At 45.4% G+C, this 25,022-nt stretch overlaps 1 protein-coding gene across 2 annotated transcripts in view; it reads right to left on the bottom strand.

Moving 5' to 3' along the window:
- TRAF2 (TNF receptor associated factor 2) overlaps positions 1-25,022 on the bottom strand; it is a 500,022-nt gene that overhangs the window by 273,854 nt on the left and 201,146 nt on the right. For both annotated transcript variants that reach the window (XM_086921177.1, XM_086921176.1), the window contains exon 5: positions 5,386-5,484. In XM_086921177.1, coding sequence (XP_086777303.1) covers positions 5,386-5,484 — 99 coding nt within the window. The remainder of the gene's footprint in view (positions 1-5,385; positions 5,485-25,022) is intronic.

Here is a 25,022-nt window from a genome sequence, read left to right as displayed (position 1 = left end):
AGAGTATGGGGATCCATGACCCCTGGAGATGAGCCACTACCACGGACATAATATGCATAAAAACCCAAGGGGCTCAGATCAGGGCAAGACAGTGAATTGTAAGTAGTCCAACCCCATTACAAACCAAAGATACATCCAGTGGGCCTGCAGGAGTGGCACATGAAAGTACACACCATGCAGGTCTAGGAATACCCTAGTGTTTTGGAACCCAGGCAAGCAGAATCTGGGCAAGAATCGTTGTTTTGAACTTCTCCTTCATAAGGATGGGGAGAGGAGTTGGCCTAACGGCTAGGGCGGTCGACCTCGAATCTGGGGACCTGGGTTCGAGTCTCGGCAATGACGCTGAACAAATCACTTAATATCCCCGTGCCTAACAAAAAGGAATTTGTCCTCATGTAATGCAACTGGTGCTATGTAAAGCTATCGGATACCCGATCCAGTTCGCGCTTTATAAAACTCTGTAAAAAAAAGGAACAAGTTGGAGTCTCTTTGGTTCCAAAACTGGGGTCACATCCCTGTGCTTCTTGAGAATCATAAAGGGCTTGGAATAGCAACCATGGCTCCTTCCACCTCAGGCACTATTTCAGTCACTCCCTTGGTCAGCAAAACCACCACCTCTTGGTAAAGACTAAAGGAAGGATCCTCTTGATGTCCGAGCAAAAACTGGAAGGATATGCTGCACACTAGGGGAATGGCGTAACTGATAAAACATTTGAAGGACCTATTGGTCTCACACAAGAGTAATAGTGGGGAATACACTTCCTGGTTTAATCGGCAAATGGCTCCAAATGACCAATGAAGGGGAAATTATAAGATGATTGGTGGCAACGGATGAGGACTGCCACTTAGCCTACACCTGGAAGCTGTGAAAAAGTAGTAAAGCGCCTCGAATAGCCTCAGAACTTTGAATAATGTTGGTGGAATTGGCCGGTGGTTGAAGTAACCCCAAGGACCAAACAGTAGTTTGCTGTCCTTAAAGCATTCTATTGTAGAATCTGCACTTTCACCAGTCAAGCCCCATATCTATAACTGAGGCTTGGAAATCCTCAGACAACCTGCTGACATGCATCCAAGCATACCATCTAATGCAAACTAGTGTCCAATACCAAGCAACACAATCTGCAGTATACAGGCCAAACATCAAAGGGTATTTTGCCATATCCTGGCAACCCAGTACTGTCTGTGCAATGGAGGTTCAGAAATCTCTCAGCAAAGCAAACACATTTCCACATGCCATGACAGAGAGTATGAGTGTGGCTACCCAAGAGACAAACAGCATTTAAGGATCGAAGTGCTAGGGTTACAGATGAAAAAAAGTTTATTTGATTACATTTCTGATGGAGCAGTGGGAAAATAATTCAGATTGCCCTTGCTGAAAGAGATCTGAACTATGAGGCTCTCAGCAGTGGGATACTGCTTCAGAAAAGTAGATCACCTGGAGCAGTGTAGTATTGCAAATGGGTGAATCACAGACTGTGGCGAGCAAGCTTTGCACCAGGTTGATAAGGGGCTCAATCAGGGCTTCATTAAATACGAATAAGGGTTCTGATGTAGAGGGGCAGGACACTAAAGTTCTGTAAGAAGGTTTACCTTGGGCTCCACTGGGGGGTCCGGCGGTTAAAATCTACCATCTATGGGGCTCTGCGTACCACCACCACAAAAGAGGTGCTCACAACGAAGGCCAATGGCACCACTTGCAAGCAAACAAGAGCTAATAAAAAAGTTTCAAGATCCAATCTGGCATATGGGGAGATTTACAAGGTGAGAAAACATGCGGAAAGAATCGGAGGTTAAAAGTATCCACCAAAAGGAGATTTGCTTCTCAACTCCTCATGCTATCAGACACTTAGGGGCATATTTAGAGACTGGGAGAAAGGGTACTTCACTGAAAATGTGGCAAAGTGCCATGTCCGCCAAATTGAAGGTACATTCACTCTATTTGGAGTAATGCAAATTGTCATGTTTCCAACTACAGTGCCCTGCACCGGCTCTGGGGTTCTGCCAGTGGTAACCCTAGACCAATGGCTCAAACAAGTATGGGCTGTTGGTCTAAGAACCTTAGCGCAGACGGTCTGACGTACATTTTTCCTGTTCGGGACTGCCTGGAAAAGCTTGGTGGTCCCGAACAGAAAGAATTTAAAATGACACCCAAAAACTGGAACACAACTACCAGGGCGCCACTGTGATTCGATTTTTGTTTGACAAAAACAGACGCCAGCAAAAGGCAGACTAAGTCCTTTAAATATTGTGGTTAACAGTCTTCTAGGGCAGCAGAGATTAATAGGTCTGCCCACCAAACTTTAAATTAGGCCCTTATTTAGTTGCTTCAGAAAATTGTGGCTGTTTTGTGGAACTTTAAAAGTGATGACGTTATTTTGTGTATGTTTCATGACTACAGAGGCAGTCATTTGAGGAACTCAAGACCAAGAGTGATGCAATCATATTTTGGGGAATTAGAGAGGATACATGCAGCAGACTGAAGAATGGCTTTAAGGGGGAAGACTCCTATAGTAAAATCTAATTATTATACCGCTCACGCTCATACAGAAATGTCCTCCAGTAGCAATCATCTATTGTGAACATCCTTTTAAGCAGCTGACACAATGGAGATGCAGGTCATATAAATATAAATATTACAAATGTTGCACAATGTCGCAGTGCTCGATACAGTCTCAATATGCTTACAGAATAATGAAGCAAAAACTGAAGAAAAGATGTTTGTTTGTCACTAAGTGTAGGGAGCTGGCTCTTTATATAGTATACCAAAGAGGTATACGCTGCAAGTAGTTCAGGTATCCCTTATAAGTGGACAGGGCATTGCTCTAGCAATCTCAAGGTGCTATTGTAGGGGGTAGTGTGGTTGAGCAACCTTAGGCTCATCAGAGAGGTGTTGAATATTTAAAGCACACACATAGTCAGTAAATGATGCACAAGACTCAATAACGAGATTTACACCAATTTACAGAAATAACATGTATCTTTATATAATATTTGGTACCAAAATCATTACGATCAGGTAAGTAGGTTTCAAGGTAGAAATGTTTATAGCTTTCAAAAGTCAACAGTGCAATTTTCAGCGGAGGTAATGTTATCCTACAGAGGGAAAACAAATACTGCATACAAGTTTTTCACAGTGACTTACGAGACCAATCTCCTGGACTTAAGGTGACTGGGGCAAGGTCCAAGGTAGCACCAACCGGTCACCTCGGGCAGCACTGGGCTGGCCGGGAACAGAGGGGCAATACAGCGTCAGGCGCCCCGTTGGAGTCAATGGGGCTCGATATGGTCACAAAGAGGCTGCAGATTTGTGGGCCAATCAAGCTTGAACCAACAGGGGTCTCAGGTCTCACGATGCTAGAGGACGAGGGGACAAGATTCTCGGGATCTGGGGGACACATTTGGTCCGCTTCTCCTTGGGCCCGTGCGGCCGGGTGCAGAGGTGTCCTGAGGCGCCAGGTTTAGGTCACCAGAGACACTCGTTCTAGAGGAGACCTTCACAAAGCGGCTGCAGGCGGCGTCAGGAAGTCCACAGCTGGGAAAACCAAGGTGAGCTTTGAGTCTGGAGAGTCTGGGGATCAAGTTGGCACCATTGGCCCACTTCAACTCTGGTTAGGCGGTACAGGTGTAGTTATGCTTTTTGGTGTCAGGTTTTTGGCGGTCTGGAGTCCTCGCAGCTCTTCTGAGGTGCCCGACGGCTGCAGGGGTGCAGCTCCGCTACTCAACGGGTGTTCCTGGGTCTTAGTTGAAGGCTGAAATTCCTCCCAGGCTTTTGAAGGCACATGCAGCTGCCGGAAGAGTGGCCTTTAGCGCAATTTTCAAGCACAGCTGACAGGCTGGCAGGGTTGGCGCCAAGTCAGTTGCTGGTCTTCCGTTCTTGCGACTTCAGCGTCAGTCTTCTTCTTTCAATTTGGCAGGATCTGATTATTTGGAGCCATGGGCTCCCCTGAATACAAAATTTAGGGGAGCTAGGGGAGTGTAGGGTAGAAGCCAATAGCCTCCTTACCCCTGGGGTCACAACACCCCCTATATGACCACTTCCTGTCGGAGGTGGGCATAATCCAGTCAGACAGTACCTAATTCTGCTATCACAAAGATGGCATGCTCTGAAATTTCGTGTCTACATCAGGTAGCCCACTTTAGGGGTGGAACTAGCCTGAGGGTGAATACGCCTCTCGGACTACTAATTTTCCCACCAGTACAGGTGCCAAATGGGCCCTCATCAGGGTGGCGGATGGCATCCCTCTGAAGGAAGCCCGATGTGCATACCTACAGTGACAGGCTCTTTGAAGCCCCCTGCCTGGGAATGCAAATGTACAGGTCATCTTGCTGGAAGGGAAAAAAAACACCCTGTAACGGAGCAGGTTTTGTTCCAGCCCTCCTGAGAGCATTGCTACTTACCCCTAGGGGTGAGAAACTTGTCGCTGGTGGCAAGCTGGTCAGGACCAGTCAGCCAGCACACTAGTAGTCAGGGAGCTTCTTTGAAGTGCCCTCTGGGTGCATGTATTAATAAACCCATCAATGGAATCAATGCGGCTTCATTATTAAAAGATGTTTCATACCAAACATCTTTGGTTTCAGTGAAGCCACCATGTAGCTGGGGAACTCGTTTTCACCAGTGTCCAGCACATGCACTTAAAATGGCTTCCCTGGCCACTTGTACTGCCAGTAAGTAAAAAGTCCAGCACAGCATCAAACCTGTTCATGCAGATATCTCAACACATGGAGTATAGTGCGCCCTGCCTTAGGGCTGTAAGGCCTGCTGTAGGTGTGACTTACATATAATGTATGCATTGCCTGTAGGCATGGCACACAAGGCTGTGTGCCATGTGGTGTTTTCACTCTTGTCTGCACCAAGACACTCAGCCTGCAAAAGCAGTCAGCAAGAGTTAGGGATCCCACAGGGTGGGGCAATACATGCTGTAGCCTTTGGGGACCCTCTTTGATATCCATGCCCTAGGTACCTGGGGTGCCATTTAATAGGGACTTACAGGGGTGCCAAAGGTATTGACAATTGGAGGGGGGGGCAATTATACAGTTTTGGGAAAGAGATCTGGCACTTGGGGCCTGGATGGTAGGACCTTAAAGTCAAAATTGCATTGAATATCAAGTAAAAAGTGGGGGTGACCATGTCAAAAAGGGGAACTTTCCTACACCAAGCGTACAGATCATTTTTTTGATGTGTTACCTAGCCTAAAAAATTTAACAAAACAGAGGAGCTGAAATGACAAGAGCTGCATATCCTTAGCGGTTACCACTGCTTACATGCATGAATGAATGGATTGAATATATCAGCCAACAGCAACAGACATTACTGTCTAAGAACATGCATGCAATACATAAAAACAAGACACAGTAAGGTTGCAGCGATACATGCTTTTGACTAACCTCATAATCTTTAATCGTACCCTTCCAAGGGCATCCAGGATTAGGACAAACAGCTGGCAGACTTTCCACCTCTCGACGAGCTGCATTGTCTGGGAATGCCTTTGAAAGAAAACAAAATATCAAAAATTACTCCATTACCCATGGAAGAAACTAGACACAATAGAACTGAGCTTATCAAAGTACTTTATCCGGATCCTGTGCATCACAAACAGCAAAGAACCTGCTTTCATCCAGGTTATGCCTTTAGGAGGGTGCTGGGCCAGCCAGACTCCGAGGAGGCCACAATTTTTAGATGCACAGATTATGTACTCTTTTCGTGTCACCCCAGTCTTCCAGTGGTGGTGCCGAGACTCCAAAGCTCTGGTGAGCATCAGGGAAGTGGTAGACCCTTCCTCTAATAGACTGCAGGGTGAGAGGCATTCCAATTCCAAGAGTCAGAAAGTGTTTCACAGCTCCATTTGGTGATCGGACGTTTCAAAATGGCGGTAGGGGTGACAAGCTGCTGGGTCTCCACAGCGACACCATGAAGGCTAATTGTTGGCCCTGTAAGTAGAGGAGCTGCAAATGCTGCCCAGGAGTCAATGAGTGTATTGGAGACTCAAGGGCCTCTGTGTCTGGACCTATGCAGCATGGGAAAGAGGAGAAAATAGTAACAAAGCAGCACTAGACAATTTCACTGAGGAGACGATGTTCCTTGGAAGAAATGTGTCACATTATAACAGTAAGATGGACAGGGGCCAATCTGGGGAGCATTTTAGATCCGTGTTTTACTCTGCAGTGGGGATTTTTCTGCACACTTTATGTATATTATTATTTGTGCAGAAAAACTTAATTGGAGCCTCAGACTCGTCGTAGGACTGCTCTACCTTAATTTGAGAGGATCTGTGATTAGTGAAGGTGTGGAGACAAGATAAGGGGAAGCCTAAGAGAGACAGGATTGAGTATACCTCAAAGAATTCTATGGGTTTTTTCAGGGGATGGGATCTCTGAGGCAAAATAGGCCCAGGGAGGGAGGACACAGTCCCTCCTCGCCACAAAAAGTGCCAGGCTCCAGGGGATGGGGTCCTCGGGCCGGAATTGGCTCAGGGAGGGGGCTGTGTTCCCCCTCCACCTTAGACATAGAGCTTCTCATAGAGGGGCATCTGATTCGCAGTCAAGCATGGTATTTATTTTACTGCATAAACAAGCCATATTTTCAACGACCATGTGGGTGGTCATTCTGATTCCAACATTGTGGCAAATTTAGGCCCGTGGACCCCAACCCTTTGGGGTCTGGCACTACATCTAATGGGTGAAAAATACCAGGCTTGCCTGCGAATCAGATGCCCCTCTTTGAGAAGATGATAACAATTCAGAACATATAAGAGAAGCCCAATGGTAATATGGAGGATGGCGAGTCAGGTTACAAACCCAGAAAGAAGATTGGAGGGGGGCATGCACAGGATGTCTGGTTCATTTGCTGAAAGTTAAGAGGTGGAGGAAAGAGTTGTGGAGTGACAGATTGGTACATACTCCATATTGGCTATTCTGGGTCATGCGATGTTTAGCAGAAAAAGGACGAGCTGAATGGCTGAACTGTCTACTCTGCTTAATATATTGATAGATAATGCTATATTGTTTTGCTAATATCATGAAATAATTAGTACTCTTGGAAATGGACATTTTCTTTTTCCCAGGCCTGTACATCTGTGTTGCCTTGTATTTAAAAATAAAATGTCTGGTTGCATAATACCCTTCCTAAGCACTACTCCTTTGAGGACTCCAGAAGATATTCTCTAATTGACGTAACATTAACCCTCCCAAGGGTAGCACCTTATTCCTCAGGACAGAGTCCTAGCCTTCATATTGTATGTGGTTAAACTTCATTATACAATGACTGTAGGTATCCGTGATACAAACTATTTTCGCACATCTCTCCTACAGCCATGCACATGGGCAGTTACACATGGTGCAACATGGGTTGAGAAGGCTCTGTGATATAGGCATGAACAAAAAACACTCCCTGTTAGGCCACACTGCAGTCACACACTTTCAATTTATCTATGCACAAGAATTTCTTGTATAAGGTTACCAAGACTTACTGCTTTTTTATCAACATATACCAAGGTACAGCACAATCCTAGGGCTCATGCACAGCATTAAAACATTCCCAATATAGATCATGTAACAATGACACTACTCCATTCATAACACTCCCGTGGAGTAGTGTGCATTGTGGCTCTTTGTCAGAGATTTGACGCTCTATATAAAATTTAACTACAAAAAATATGAGACACCAAAGGACTGTGGTAGCCTTTTTTGATGGCCAGTTTTATCAGCTATTGAGCTTTCCTCAGCCTGGGACTAAAAGAGTCTGATACTACTAGCTAATATAGCATTTTCATTGCTTGAACTGTGTAGGGTTTTTTCTGTGCATCAACCTAACACACAACATCCAGACAGTACATAACATAGTAATATTATAAATATTTAACGTGAATATTGATTGCCCAGGAATGTGCAGTGGAGGAGAGAAGGTATGTAAAGACTGCATATTAAGGGGTTTAGATTAGTAATCACATGCTATGCAAAACTAGATTTAAACATAAGAGCACAGTACAATAGAATGTACTGGTACAGGAGTGGACAGGTAAGACTTACATACAAATGGGAGGGTTGTAAAGGAGAACATGGGAATGAATTCCCATATTTTTGGTAGACAGCAAGAGAAGTGATGTCTTCTACTCACTTCCTTCCTGCATTTAGTTCCTTTGTGGCCGACAATATCCTGGATGCTTGTGCTGCTTTCACTGCAGGAGAGCTTGATCTGTCTCCTGTGTCTTCTCAGCAAAGTGATTCTTGAAGCCTATGCCGCATTTCATGGGAAATCAAAGGGACCTTGCACTTTTGGGAAATGGGGGTGGAATGTTGCATGGCTCATTGGAGTGAACCTTTCTTGTACTTGAGCTTCTTTGTTTTTATCGACGATCATCAAGACTAACTTTGTTTTCAATGGGTCCAAATTAAAGTCAGCCTTTGACATCCAGACTTGAAGGTGGGCGAACTGCCATATGAGACCTTCAAGTAGACGTGTGTTATCTGCGTAACCTGATCATTTGGACACATTTGGATGTTCCAATGAATACGCACTATCCTCATAGCTTCCATATAGAGAATGAATACATCAAGACCTATAATAGAATCTTAGAGTAGGTTACAGTTCGCTGGGGTATGTTCTGATCTTTAAAGTTCATGTGGATGTACAGATATCTATTGGTCATATCAGAAGAATATGACTCATGGGTGCGACTGAGTAGTCGTGTACAGATAACATTTCTGTTACAGATAAATAGAAATTACACCCAGTTCAAATTAAAGCAAGGTCTGATTGCATATATTCTAAGTTCACAAAAAGGCACTGTAAAACAAAAAATGTATTAGCTGAACTGATGAGTTCAATAGTCAGTCAACAAAAATTAAACAAAGTGTCGTTTGTCTGCTTTTTCTTTGGATTTGTTCTGACAGAGGCATTCTACTGGTGAGCCTTTTAAACAAAAGCTAAACCGAGTAATTTGTAGGATGATTCAAGAGATTTAGCCATCTACATGTTGGCATTGGGGCTATGAACTAGACAATGAAAAAGGGAAACAGAGGCAGGAAGAAACACCCTTGTTCTTTTTTTTAAATTATTATTACGAAACATTTTATTACCATGATTAGTCACTGGTTACTTTAACCAACCTTTCAGCTAATCAGATTGGCACTGCCACTGTGACAGCATTTATCTTGGGGATGAGGCCAGTTGCAACATGGTCTTCTACCTATGCGTGCCCAAGAGTTAAGTACTCGGATTCAGTGAAAGGCCCCATGATTAAGCAGTCCTCTGAACTGTATATACATGCTTTGTGTTCAGTAGAAATAGTTGAAATCCTACTTCAGATGCAGGACTATCAATCATGAGGAAGGAAGAAAGGTCACCCTTCTCTATTTTTGAAAAGCACGGTGCAGTCGGCAATCACTGTTGGCCTTACCATGCCATGTGAGAATGTGTGAATGAGTTGGTCAAACTAGTATTCTTTAATTGCCTAGTTCTCTAGGACGGCTCTGCACACACCAGTTTCCAACTTGCCAGAGGGTGGGATGTAGTCGGGGATATGCTGTCCCCAACCAAGTTTTCTCATGTCAAATGAGCTCTAGGCTTGCAAGATGAGAACATTTACGATTTCAATAAATAATTCATCTAAACAAATTGTTTTGAAATCCAAGCTAGCATAGCATAGGGGTATGTAACAAATAATTATGATTTTCCCCAGGGCCGGAGACTGGCCATAGCAGGCACCGGGCAATCCCCCGGGGCGCCGCACGGGTGGGAGCCGGTTTTGGTTTTTGTTACAGGGCCTTTTTTGCAGCGTAGCTGCAAAATCGGCCCTGTACAAAATCGGCCGTAAACCGGACCCCGCAAATACCTCGGCGGCACCCCCCGCCCGGCCCTGATTTTCCCACATTCTTGTTCTTGACGAGATATTATCTCAGGGCCTTCCTTAGAGGTAATATGTGCAAACATTTTTCAGCAGCACATGAAGTACTGGAGGCAGATTAACAGTTTCATTCAAATAAAAATTTGACAACACTTTCAAAAGAATAGTTGGGCATGTACACAAAATAACTAGTCGACCTACAGTCTCAGAAAAAACATTAAAAGCTACTCAATAGAGAAAGCTGCATCTTGCTTACTAACACACCTACTATTTAAAAAAATGTCAATTTCTATGAAATATACTTTTAATCTCTGACTTTACAATACTCGGAGATTTTAACTTTCATTCAGAAAATACATCAGACAAAGATACTCTGAGTCTGATTGAGGACCTTAAGGCCGTTGGCCTAGACCAGCTGGTCACCTCACCCACACACAAAGCAGGTCACATTCTTGACGGACTGTTCACGAATAACCCGGCCATTACCCCCCCTACTGTAACTCCCATCGTATGGTCAGATCATGCAGTGGTGGTCTTCTACATTTGTGTCAAGAAACACAAAAATCAATCCTCTGCAAATAATCAACAGAGGCTCAGTAGGGATTGGAAAAATATAGATATGAACACACTGGCCGAGATTCTTGGAAATACTAAACCACCCATAGAATCAGACCCTCAACTAGCGGCAAATAACTATAACCAATGGCTTACAGATACCTTCAATCAAATAGCGCCTCTAAAAAGAGTGCGGTCAAATCGTATAACACCATCTGCCCCTTGGTTCTCTGAACTACTAAGAATAGAAAGACAGAAATGCCGCAATCTAGAAAGGCGTTGGCGAATTAAGTATGACAACAACGACAAAGAAAGGTACAAACAAGCGCTATCAGACTACAGAAAGACGCTAAGACTGGAAAAAAGCTAATATTTCTGTGAACAGATAGAAAAAGCACAGAACTCCAGTAAGAAATTATATCAGACAGTGGCCACATTAACAACGATACCTCCCAAGACTTCTGTAATAAAATGGCTGACTTCTTCAGAACCAAGGTAACAGAAATCTTCGATAAATTTAATAACATCATAAATGAGGAACTGTCAGATAACACCAAGAATATTGAGGTTCCGTGACAATTGTAAGTGGTGTTTTTGATTCGCACGAATATGGTCGAGTCTGGTATCTATGAACCGCAAATGACGAGTTTAGTAAGTGTGCGCAGTTTCGCTGTGCTAACTTAGACCGTTCGTTTGTTATGTGGGTTTTTCATGTGTACCCACGGGTTCCATCTTAGATACGGCATCCATTTTGTCTCTTGCCCTCAAGTAGCCAGCGAACGGACGCTGTCCGCTTCGCGACCCTGGGACTCCCAAGATATTGGCGGAAGACACGTGTTCTTTGAAAGTGTCTTTATGACGAGGGGGTTGCTGCTGTAAGGCAGATGGCGCCGCTCGAGGCTCATCTTGCCGCACGGGCTTATTGTCTCAGCCGTGCATCTCATTAGGCACATCCCTTTGATGCCTGTATCTCGTGTTTCTCGATACCTCCCCTTTTACACCCTTTCCGATCTCCCCACTGTCTCCGTCTTCCTCTGCACCTGTCTTTGTTCCTATTCTCGATCTACTTTACTGCTGATTGGAATTTGCTAATGATGGGAAGATGGGTTTTTACAGTTGGGAACCGCCAAATGTTTCCGTACTTATGTCCCGGACCTTGTGTGTTTCAAAGTGACCAAAGCGACCCCTCTGGGGGCTAATTGTGGGAACCGGGTTGTAAACTTTTGTGTATCATGTTATCCTATGGGTAAAAACTGTATAAAAGGAGCGATCCACAGAACCAATTTGAAGCAGTCTCCCCGAACTACACTCGATGTACTTCCTGTGACTTCTGTGTTCCCTGCAGCAAATAAACCTTGAATCTTTGACGCCGAAGGAAGTGTCCCGTGTCTCTGTGACTTGTACGCCGGAGCAGGTTACCCACGAAGGTTTCAGGTGTTGTGCCCTGGCACCGCTGGGTCCAAAAGAATCCAGTCCTTCAGTTGGCGCCCAACGTGGGGCTGCATCAGTGGTACCGGTCCAAGCCAGACGATCGTGAGGAACTTCGTGTGAAATCTCCGAGGGAAGGTGCACCCCGCTTCATCGATCCTGTTGTCGAAATAAGTGGCCCGAAGACTTTTCCCGCGAAGATTCCCGCCTCCTGACGGCTGCGACGGACTGCTGCCCTGACTGTAGACCTGTTTTGGCGCCTGGCGTAGACCTTGGTATAGCGAGACGATTGACGGGCCTTCCTGAGGACGCCATCGATCTTTGAGTTAAGTATTTTGTGGGTCGCTCCCAGAGTTCTTGGTTGTTGACACTTTAGCGAGTGTCTTTGTTGTTCACGCTGTGTGAGTGTTTTTGTCGGTGACACTTTGCTAGCGTACTTTGTTGTGGTATTGTTTGACGACTGCAGCCGCCAAAAACCGAGGGTTTTGTTTTTTTGCTGGGACTTGGTAAATCCCGTAACCCTTGAAGTTTGTGAAACTCGGCTGGTGTGCAAGATGCCTGGTCGTAGTACTTTGTTCAGTTGTTTTAGACCTTGTGGTGCGGATTCCCTGCTGGAGGACTCATGTCCGATACCTCCGGTTGGAACTCCTACTTATGACTTATATAGCAAACATGGGCTAGGCCCGATTGCTTTTAACGATTATTGGATTAAATATACAAAGAAAGACGGCGATCTTCGTTGGCCACCTCACGGTAGCCTCGAGGCGTCGATCTTAGATAATTTAGAAATAAAGTTGTTCGAACGTAAATCTAGGCCGGCCATGTTTGATGCCTTTCGGTTGTGGCGCAAAGAAGCCCGACAGAAAGAAATCAGACAGAATAAACGTAGTCAGCGAGATACTGTTGCTACTATAGTGAAGAAAGCTGAGCAGTTTCAGCGTGATAAGGAGGATAAGGATAAGGAAGTGTTTGAGAGATTACAGCGTATGTCCATAGATAAATGCTATCCTACTTTGCCTACGGAGTCGGATAAGAAGGAAGAGGCAGTTGAGGATCCTTTAATGTCCTATCTTATGAAGTCGCCACCTCCGTACGTACAGGGTACCGCAGCTCCTGTGGTCCCTGCCGTACCTGTTCTTCCACCTATTATTCCTCCACCAGTTCCTCAACCTGCACCCGCTCTTCCGACTGTTCCTGCTCCTTTGTCTGTTTCTATTCCTACTGCTCCTCCGCTTCCACATACTCCTGCTCCCGCTACTGCTCCTGTGTTGTTAACCCCTGCTGTTGCTACTGTCTCTACTCCTTCTCTTGTTAGTCCTGTGTCTTACTCTTCTCCCTCTACTCGTAATCGTAATTCTCCCCTTGCGACAAACTTCTTTCAGTCGCTCGGACCTGTTTTTGGGTCTGCTGGATCTGATGGTCCTCAGAGACGTAGTCAGCTTCCTGGTAACAGAGAACGTGTTGCACTATATAATATGGCGATGGGTTGGATGGTAAACCCTCTTAGAAATCCACCTCGTGTTGTCCTCGAAACGTTTAATCAATTCAACATACCAACTCAGAGATATGTGTTTGACGAAATGTGCAAGTTCCTTCATGATCAGATAGTGGCCAATGCGCCTGACGAGGTGCTGACCGCCCTGTCCGAACTTCGGCTTCAGTTCGCAACTGGACTGATAGTAGACACTAATGTCCGACGTGCTATTGAGCGGTTGCTATCTCTTCGTCCCGCTCCTATTCCTCATGCATTGTTCGTTGAGGACATTGAAAAACAAGACGAGTCTGGCCAATATCCTATGCGTGAAGTTCCGCCGGTTTGGATACCAGCTGATCCTAATGCTCAACCTCATGCGATAGTGGCACATTTTGAGAGAGTGTGGATACACCTCCCATGGAAACGATCGGAAGTGCTTCAGGTGAAACAATCTTTGCCCGATCCTCGTAAAAATCCTACTGGGTATTATAAGGAATTATCGCAGCTCGTAGATGCTACGGTGATGAACCTTGCTGATATCGATATGTTGTTTGGCAACGTCGTACCGCAACCGGTATGGGCTAAGATTCGTCACCAAGATCACGCAAATGAATTAGGTGGTGATTGGGCTGCCATTACAGCGGCAGACGCTGGACAAGTGGCTGCTACTAAACCCGATCAGTTGATTGCTGCTCTCCCCCAGCGAATCATTGCATTAATGAAAACGCTTATGCCAGCTATGAGGGTAAATTGGGACAAGTTGTCAGCCTGTAAGCAGAAGAAAGATGAGAGTGTTTCCGATTTCTTTACGAGGTTCGAGGAAGCATTCATTGATCATAGTGGACAGGATATGGGTACTGAGGGTGGACAGAGGTTGTTTGTGGATAAATTCGTGTCGAACTTGTTGCCCGATTTGAGCAACAAATTGAAGAATTCAGAGAGTGCATGGGCCGTTTCTACCTCAGCTCAGATATTGGCTACGGCACAATATTACGAGAATAGAGAGAAAGAGGAAAATGACCGTGCTGATAAAAAGACGAAAGAGCTAAAAACTAAAGTGTTGTTACAACAAGCGTATCCGCCGCGTTCTAATCAGAATGCGCCTCAGCAGAATAGATCACAGTCGCAATCGAATCGATCGCAGCCGCGTAATGATTCCTCTTTCCAAAGATCTTCATTAGGGTACAATCAATGTGCTTATTGTAGACAGGAGGGACACATTAAATTCAATTGTCCTGCTTTAAATGAACGTAATAGTGGTAATTCGTCTAAAGGAGGCCGTGGTGGTTCACAGCACGCATCACGTGGTAGAGGTCGTGGTGCTCAGAATGATCGCTCTGACAATTCATCAAATTCTAATAACTGTTTCGATCAACGTGGATCATCGCAAGGACGATCTGCGCAGTACAATGTAGACGATTATTACGTCGATCAGGGAACTGACGATAGTAATTACTAGGACAGCCAAAGACAAGGAGAGGGAGTGGTATCAGTTCCGGTTGATCAGAGAGGGCCTTAAGTCGCAGTTGCTACATCGGGCGTCGTTGAGCCTTTTCTGTTGGACACTGGTGCAGCGAAAAGTTCTATCATGCATTCGAAACTCCCTGGCGCACCTTTGTCTGGCTTAACAAATGTTTCCGTTGGATTCTCTGGCGCCCCCGTTAGCAATCCAGTTTCGCGCCCTTTGCCCCTTAAAATTGGGCCTCGTGAGCTCGAAGCTCCGTTGATTTTGACTACTGGTTGTGGCGAAAATCTTTTGGGTCTGGATTTGCTTAAACGTTTGTATGCGACTTTGTATTGTTCTCCTGCGGGTGTAAAGCTTACGTTAGGAGAGAGGGTAGTCTCTCCCATGTATTTGTCCCTCGATAAGCTTCCACCGGAATTGGATTCTCTTCCTGCGTCTTTGTGGGCGACGGGTCCAAATGATGTGGGCCTACTTGATATCTCCCCTTATGTTGTTCAGTTGAAGTCTAATGTGCGATTGCCACGTATTCCCCAGTACCGTATCTCCCTTGATGGTGAACGAGCTTTGTTAGCGATCATCTATGACTTGATCGAGAAAGATGTCATCGAAGAAACTCGGGGAAACGTGTGCAATAGCCCTGTACTGCCCATTCTTAAACGTACTGATCCTACCAAACCGCCTGTTTATCGTTTTGTTATCGATTTACGGGAGGTAAATAAAATTGTGGTTCCTCAATTCCCTGTTGTGCCTGATATCACGGCGCTACTGACTCTGATTCCAGCTACTGCTTCATGGTTTTCGGTGATTGATTTGAAAAATGCATTTTTCAGCATCCCGATTGCCGAAGAGAGCAGGGACCTTTTCGGTTTCTCTCTTGGTGGACGTAGCTTCCGGTTCAAACGCGCTCCTCAGGGCTACTGTGAAAGTCCATCGATTTACAGTCAAGCCTTGAAGGGTCAACTGGATGCGTTTAGGTTGCCGGTTGGTGCGGCTTTAATCCAATACGTCGACGACTTATTGGTGGCTGCTGATACTCAGGACATTTGCAAAATTGCTACAGTGTCGTTGCTGCAACATCTCTGTGAGTTAAATCACAAGGTGTCACCTTCTAAACTCCAATATTGTTGTCAAGAAGTAACCTATCTAGGTCACTTATTGTCAAAGGAGGGAAGGAGATTGACCCCAGAGAGAATTGCAGCGATTGCGCGCATGGCTGTGCCACAAACCCAAAGAGATGTGCGTGCTTTTCTAGGTATCACGTCGTACTGCAGGCAGTGGATTCCTAATTTTTCATTGCTAGCGAAACCATTGGTGGCTCTTACGTGCAAGGATGTTTCAACTCCTTTACCATGGACGGAAGAATGTCAGAAAAGTTTTTCTGAATTACGTGATTCATTGTGTTCGGCTCCTGTGTTAGGTACCCCTGATTACAGCAAGCCGTTCACGTTATATGTTCACGAGAGGGAAGGTTGTGCTTTGAGTGTCTTAACGCAACCTTTTGGTGGTAAGCAACGTCCATGTGCATATTTTTCCTCGACCTTAGACCCAGTAGCTAGAGCATTGCCGAGTTGTTTGAGAGCAACTGCGGCAGCTGCGGTCTCCATCCGACAATCAGCAGGATTGGTCATGGATAATATGCTTACAGTGATGGTTCCGCATGCAGTCGATACTCTTTTGAATCGAACGAAAACTCAGCACTTGACGAGTGCGAGGTTATCTGGGTACGAATTGACGCTCTTGGCAAGCCACATTCAGATAAAGCGTTGTAATGTCCTAAATCCGGCAACGTTGTTACCAATTAGTGCAGAGTCAGATGAAGTAGCAGAACATGACTGTTACTTGCGGACAGAAGAGGAAACGAAAGGTCGTGTGGACCTTAAAAACACCCCATTGGAGGACCCGGATGGCACTCTGTATGTGGATGGGTCATGTTTTAAGTTGCCGAATGGCGATGTGACTACTGCTTATGCTGTTGTAACATTGAATACTGTTGTTGAGACTGCGAGATTGAATCAGAATTCTGCCCAAGCTGCAGAGCTGATTGCTCTCACTAGAGCATGTGTGCTAGCAAAAGGTAAGCGTGTGAATGTGTACACCGATAGCCAGTACGCTTTCGGTGTAGCGCATAGTTTCGGACGATTGTGGCGAGAGCGTGGTTTCTTGACGTCGCATGGCACGAAAATCCAGCATGGCCAGCTTGTGAACGATCTTTTGGATGCATTGACTTTGCCTGCACAAGTTGCAATTGTTAAGTGTAGTGCGCATCGTAAAGTGACGGATGATGTTGGTCGTGGTAACGCGTTTGCAGATGAGATTGCTAAGGAGACTGCCCGGAACCTTAGCACTCGAATGTATGTGACGAGTTCGGTTAGGTGGCCTGCAGAATCGAGTATGTGTGAAGATACCATAGAGAGCGTGAAAGCAATTCAGAATGAGGCCACCGACACTGAAAAGACGAAGTGGAAAGAAAGTACGGGAAAGTTGGATGTGAATGGTTGCTGGATTGATTTGTCGGATCAGAAAAGATGGATGTTGCCTGATGCGTATGTGCTGGCCGTTGTGACAATGGCACATGGGTTAGCACATATTAGCGCGAAAGGCATTTGCAAGTTGCTGGCTGATGTGTGGAAGAATGATGGCATTATAAAGTGTGCTGAACGTCTGGTGAAGAATTGTATGGTGTGTATAATGTACAATCCTGGCAAAGGAACCCCAACTCCCCCTGGCAGTTTTGCTCCTCCTTCGTATCCCTTTGAGGTGATCCAATTGGACTTCATCCATATGGAGCGATGCAATAACCTGAAATACGTTTTGGTTGTGGTTTGCGCATTCTCCCGATGGATCGAGGCCTATCCCCTCAAAGACAATACTGCTTTGTCTACTGCGAAAATCCTACTGAAGGAATACTTTCCTCGGTATGGAATGCCTAGAGTCGTGTGGTCAGATAATGGAAGTGAGTTTGTTGGAAGTGTGATGAAGAGTGTGTGTAAGGGCCTTGGAATTAATCAAAAATTCCATAGCGCCAATCATCCCCAGTCAGCTGGATTGGTTGAGGGGTACAATGGCACCCTTAAACTAAAACTAGCGAAGATTCAGGCTACGACTGGACTTTCGTGGCCTGATGCTTTGCCTCTAGCATTACTGTCAACTAGGGCGACTGTACACTCCCGAATAGGGCTTAGTCCCTATGAGATAGTGTTCGGCCGTCCTGCGAATGTGTGGGGGGTTCCTAGGCCAGGAATATTCTCTGATCTTGAGTATCCGATGTTGATTGACTACTTACATGACTTGACTGCTAAACTGAGGTTAATTCACCAACAGGTTTACGACGCCTTGCCGACGCAGACGGAGGGTCCAGGCCACCAGCTCCAGCCCGGGGACTGGGTGGTTACTCGTAACTTCTCACGCAAGAACAATCTGGACCCCCGATTTACTGGACCTTACCAGGTACTCCTGGCCACGAGGACTGCCGTTCGTCTTGAGGGGCGGAAAAATTGGGTACATGCTACCCATTGTAAGCGAGTCCCTATTCCCTTGCCGGCAGACCCGTGGGTAAGGAAAGGCATTGCGTCAACAGAAACAGAAACATTGCCGGCGTTTGTACCTTTTAGCGACGCACAGCTTGTTGGAGAACCCTCAGCGCAGCAGAAAGCCACTGTTGAACACTTGTCAGCAAAAGACTCAAGACCAGATCAACCAACTGATCAGCAGGACGCTGTCTCTTCAACGGATCCTTTGTTCGACGAGCAGACACGTCCCGGGAAACATCGATATTCTTTGCGATCTCACACTAAGGACAAATAAAATTCTCTTGCTTTGCTGAAATTGACAACTGCAATATCCTCGTTTCCCATGATCAATTTTGAACATTCGTATCATTGAAAATTTTTTGTACATATATCAAGCTTCTTCCTTGTATCTTTTTCCTTCCACAGCTGAGAGACATTGTGCTAATATATATACATATTGTGTATTGAGGGCCGTAGGGCCGCGCGCGTACTTCCTTCTGGACAGTAGGTCTTGACGCTAGGTTAAAGGCCGTCGGTTCCTAGGAACCCCTGGGGATTGACTATTGCTGCACAGAACGAAGTGCGTCAAGAAACGTTGCGGACGGTCGTAGGGAATGGCATTTTCGAAGCTGAATGATTTGGAAGGAGCTCAGGCGTACAGAGTCAAGCTGCAGCAACTCAGTCGTACCAAATGTTTTATATTTCAATTGTTTGTGTTGTTTCTGACTGCTTCTGCATTTTTGACGGGTGGGGTGTATTACACTATGTCTTACTTCTTACTTGCTACCCCTACTCCTACTCCTTACCCTAACCTTACTTCTACTGCTTCTCCTCATTCCTTTCATATGTTACCGGAACACGAGCAGGCTAGACGTGTAGAATTCCGCAACAATTCCTTTATTCAGCTCCTCCATCAGCATCAGTTAGTGGTTAACACTACTAATTGTTGGGTGTGTGGGTTGATGCCACATACTACGGGTAAGGGAATTCCATATCTGGTATTACCGTATAGTTCCCAAGGGTCAGCTCGAGCATTCCAAACAATGTTTCGAAGCGCACTGGGTTTCCACCCCACTCAAGAACAACGTTCCCCCTACTCTGGTCCTACCTCGTATCAGAGGCTACTATCGATGGCAATAGAGGATATGGAAGATGAGATCCATGATCCTTTTCTTATCCCTGAAGAGGAGGTACAAGCCTATAGGGTCCTAAGTAGAGGGGAATATAGTATGTTCACTAGTGAAAAGCAGCTTAAAAGCTCGCCTCCAATATGGGTCGTACCCCACACTGGTAATCTTTGTCTTATGGGTCGTGGTTCGCACGCCCCACTTGGAGCAAGTGCTTGCACTGAAAGTTACGTTCTGCCAATGTTCTCGTCCCCTGTGTTTCTGGCTGCCAAGGGTACCTACTTTATCTGTTATGATCGTGCATACACATGGTTGCCCGCAGACTTTATGGGCTCATGTTTCATTGCAAATCTGTTGCCTCCGACGTTCACTGTAGATGCCGATTATCATAAGACTAGAGTTGTACGAGGCGTAATTAGCGAAGAGGATACTGCCGGTCAAGAGGCAGGAGACTTTTTCAAGGGTTTCCTCCCGTTTTGGGGACCTATGGTTAATAGTAGGAACCTGAGACAGTTGACTCGAGTGGTAGAATCGACAGCTAATATTACTGCCAGTGCCCTTGGTAATATCACCACAGAACTTCAGGCGGAGAGACTTATGACGTTACAAAACCGTATGGTTTTAGATGTCGTCTTAGCAGATCGCGGTGGGGTATGTAAGGTGATCCATTCGAGCTGCTGCATTTTCATTCCAGATAATGCTCCTACTGTCTATCAAGCCATCTCGAAGTTGCATAAGATCTCCGAATCCATACACGTGGATGTAGGGGATTGGACGCTACTTGGGTGGTTTTGGGGCCTGATGTCGACTTGGGGTTGGAAGATTCTGATGATCATCGGGGTTGTGGTAGTGTTCCTGTTCACGTGTTGCCTTTGCGTGCAGTGTGGTCCTGCCTTATGTGGCCTCTGTGCTACAACGTGTATGAGACAACCATCTGTTACCAAGGGGACTCGGTTGGACAGAGCTATGCTACAACAACATCTCGATGGTCTGATGAATATCGAATATGATTCCGACTAGTGCTTGCCTACATGAGGGCAAAAGGAGCGTCTGAGGTTCCGTGACAATTGTAAGTGGTGTTTTTGATTCGCACGAATATGGTCGAGTCTGGTATCTATGAACCGCAAATGACGAGTTTAGTAAGTGTGCGCAGTTTCGCTGTGCTAACTTAGACCGTTCGTTTGTTATGTGGGTTTTTCATGTGTACCCACGGGTTCCATCTTAGATACGGCATCCATTTTGTCTCTTGCCCTCAAGTAGCCAGCGAACGGACGCTGTCCGCTTCGCGACCCTGGGACTCCCAAGATATTGGCGGAAGACACGTGTTCTTTGAAAGTGTCTTTATGACGAGGGGGTTGCTGCTGTAAGGCAGATGGCGCCGCTCGAGGCTCATCTTGCCGCACGGGCTTATTGTCTCAGCCGTGCATCTCATTAGGCACATCCCTTTGATGCCTGTATCTCGTGTTTCTCGATACCTCCCCTTTTACACCCTTTCCGATCTCCCCACTGTCTCCGTCTTCCTCTGCACCTGTCTTTGTTCCTATTCTCGATCTACTTTACTGCTGATTGGAATTTGCTAATGATGGGAAGATGGGTTTTTACAGTTGGGAACCGCCAAATGTTTCCGTACTTATGTCCCGGACCTTGTGTGTTTCAAAGTGACCAAAGCGACCCCTCTGGGGGCTAATTGTGGGAACCGGGTTGTAAACTTTTGTGTATCATGTTATCCTATGGGTAAAAACTGTATAAAAGGAGCGATCCACAGAACCAATTTGAAGCAGTCTCCCCGAACTACACTCGATGTACTTCCTGTGACTTCTGTGTTCCCTGCAGCAAATAAACCTTGAATCTTTGACGCCGAAGGAAGTGTCCCGTGTCTCTGTGACTTGTACGCCGGAGCAGGTTACCCACGAAGGTTTCAGGTGTTGTGCCCTGGCACCGCTGGGTCCAAAAGAACCCAGTCCTTCAATATGGAACTCACTTCCTCATCTCTGACTGAATTTATCCCTCCATCACTGCCAGAAATAAAGGATCTTATTAAAACCACTATGTCAGGCTCCCCTCTTGACCCTTGCCCACCAACCATTATCAAACTAACTTCCGATGTGGTAGCACCAATCCTGGAGAACATCTGCAGCACTATCTGTGACACAGGAAAATACCCCCAAAACTGGAAAACTGCTATAATAAAGCCACTTTTAAAGAAACCAACCCTTAACACCTTGGAACTAAAAAGTTATCGCCCTATAGCAGCCCTCCCCATCCCTTCAAAAATACTTGAAAAAGTCATAAATAAACAGCTGGCAAACTACATCGATCAAAACAACTTGTTAGATAACACCCAGTTCGGGTTCAGGAGTGGACATGGAACGGAGACGGCGCTCATCAAGGCCTCTGAAGAGATCAGACAGATCATGGACCAGGGCGGTTCGGCTGTTCTGATCCTGCTGGATCTATCAGCGGCCTTTGACACGGTCGATCACAACATCTTGATCGACCGTGTCAAAGCCATGGGCATAAAGGGCAGGGCTGCGGAACTACTGACCTCATTCCTGGCCAATAGAGAACAGTCAGTGAAGATGGGGAACTTCTATTCACCATCGTTTGTGTTGCCCTGCGGAGTCCCCCAGGGATCCTCGCTGAGTCCGACGCTTTTTAACATCTATGTGTCGGACTTGGCGAGGGTCATTAAAACCTATGGAATGGGAGTGACTTCGTACGCCGACGATACTCAGTTGGTACTGGCAGTACATAAGAACGGGATCGAAGTGGCAGCCAACTTTCAGACTGGTATGAGAGCCATTAGTCGTTGGATGGACAGTAATTGTCTAAAACTAAACACCGATAAGACCGAGGTGATGGTGTTTGGAGACCTAAAACCATCTTGGTCTCCGATCTGGTGGCCACCGGAAATGGGCAATCCACCCATCCCAGTCTCAAAGGTTAGAAACCTAGGAGTGTTGTTTGACAACAAACTAAGTTTCACCAACCACGCAAACGCAGTAGTCTCCTCTGCCTTCTTTGCGCTGCGGAAGGTGAAAAAGATACTCCCCTACCTTCCACTATCCGCAGGGAAAACCCTGATGTCCTCCTTGGTGTTATCCAAGGTGGACTACTGTAATGGGCTTCTGCTGAATGCCCAGGAGCAGGTTTTTAAAAAGCTACAAATGGTGCAGAACGCTGCGGCGCGAATTCTGACCAAAACTCCCAAGTTCGCACCGATCTCATCAGCCATTTACCAACTGCACTGGCTCCCAGTAAAAAAGAGAACAAAATTCAAGGCTTTGTGTATTATATACAGGGCACTGAATAGCCAAGGACCCGACTTTTTTAGGGAATCACTGCAGTTGTATGCTCCCAAAAGAGCGCTAAGATCTGCCTCTTCCGCATCACTATGCATTCAACGAGTGAGAACAGTCACCTGGGGAGACAGACGCTTCTTGGTGGCCGCCTCGAGGCTCTGGAACTCCCTGCCCCATCACATAAAAACCAGCCCCTCACTGTTGCTCTTCAGAAAGCAAGTGAAGACATGGCTATTCACTCAATAATGCACAGGAAGTGCCACTTTGTCTGCCCAGCGCCGAGACACCATTCGTGGTATTTGTTCGCGCTTTAGAAATGTAAAAATAAATAAATAAATGTATGCATATAGTTAAAAGTAGGATGCATTAACTTGGATGACAGCTAATTTCCAACGAGGGGTATGTTTTCTGATGAGTGAAAACACCTTACACAAACCATCAAGGAAATTCTTTACTATTGCAATGGCAAAAAAATCTGTCGGTATGCTATAATTGTAGCCTAATTCATACACAAAGAGGAATACCGAAAGTCTGGCCCTGTACCTTGTGGAATGTATGAAAGAACAACATCATCCGTCATTTCAGTGGATCAAATCCACTCTATATACTGCTTACCAAACGTCTTATACTTAAAGGCATAAAATGCTCTTTTAGAAGGTCCCTTTGCCTCTTTCATGACCCATGTACAGACTGGTGGTGATCAACATGCGCTCCCTGAAAGACTGCATGTGCCAAACCGCTAAGCTAAATGGCTGGTAATGCTTTATATGGGCACTGGTGTTTGTTGCCACAACGAAAGTAAATGCAACTGGCTGTAACTTCTCTAACACGCTGGCACAACCAAGAGAAAGTATGGAAACTGCACAGCATAACAGTCCTAAATTACCTCAACACCTAAAAGTCTGGTGTGATTTCCTCACAAGCCTTCAAGAAATCTGAAACCCCGCTGGGGTACTGAACAGAGGGTGCGGGTTGAAGAAGTCACTTGATCTTTGATGACTGGAAATGTGGCTTCATGTCAGCAGTTGGAAGTTGAATACCTGCCCTTTCACTTCTCTGAGGTGTCTGATGTCTTCCCTGCTGGAACTGCTTTTGGTAAGCACAGCTTCATCTCTGAAACCGATACATGGAACTAGGTTTTGAAGGTGAAAGGGGCTTGTCTCACATTTACATGCCTACTGACTAAAGAGTCTACAACGGAAGTATTCATCATACTAATCTTATATTTCCTGAGAAACTGAAACCCGATCCCCTGAAGGTGCTCTGAACTATTTCCCTTGTCTTTGAGAGGATCTCACCTGCATGCCTGCCAGGCTCCAACAATCCACGTAACGGGAGCACATGTTTCTTAGATGCTGACATGATCAAGACTTTTTATTTTTTTATGTAATTTTTTTTGTTACCAACTCTGCCGCCTCCTGTAAACCCGGCAAAGGAGTTTACATTACCAAGAGGTAAGGACTTGCGTATTCTCTCCTGCATCTCTGGTGGTGAAAATGGTTTTAGGTCTTTTCTGTTTGACTTCAAAGTAGAGTAAGAATCCAGACCCAATGAAATATTTTGATCAGTTCCATTATACCATAGATGGTCGGTGATCAATCAGAACCTCAGAAAGTCCTTCTCATTCAAGATAAATATTACTTTATAAGGCTGCAGTAGTCACACATGAAACACATCCTCCGTTTGGTCTGCACTTTGATAACTTGCACTTGAACAACATAAATTCATTTAAGATACAATCCAACTCTTTTTTATTTTTAGAAACAGGAGTCCATGTCCCCAGAAGAGCCCAAAAAACGAAGCCGGTTATTTTTTCCCAAGTCTTTAGTCCTGTGTACAAAATATGTAAAGGCATCCTTAAGATATAATTAACGCCTACACTGCTCATCAGGGGTCATAAAACACCAGTTAAATGAAAATGTGATAACACTTTCAAACCAGATGAAGAATGAGTATGTAAAATCATTTTACCCCTGTGAAACACCATACAGGCTGCTCTTTGGAAAAGTCTTTAATTCACTCATTATATTCATTTCCAATAAACAAATTACAAATCGGCTTTGTGCATGGGTTTTGAAGGAGGACACGTCATTTTATTTGTGTTTTATTGGGGTATTTTTTAAAGTGCTGGCCGTCCAGGTGAGCAGAAAGTTGTATTCAGCAACATGTTGCATAGTCAACATGTGAGGATAAAGACAATTAGGTATATTATGTACGTTCTCAATGTGAGCCCCGTGAGTAAATATAATGGTGTTTATACAACTATCCCTTCAAAAACAGCAGCATGTTCTTCCATAAATATAAACTTGACAGAGCCTTT

Source organism: Lissotriton vulgaris, chromosome 5 (assembly GCF_964263255.1).
Source record: "Lissotriton vulgaris chromosome 5, aLisVul1.2, whole genome shotgun sequence".
NCBI classification, from domain to species: Eukaryota; Metazoa; Chordata; class Amphibia; order Caudata; family Salamandridae; genus Lissotriton; species Lissotriton vulgaris.
This window is presented reverse-complemented; position numbering and strand designations above follow the sequence as displayed.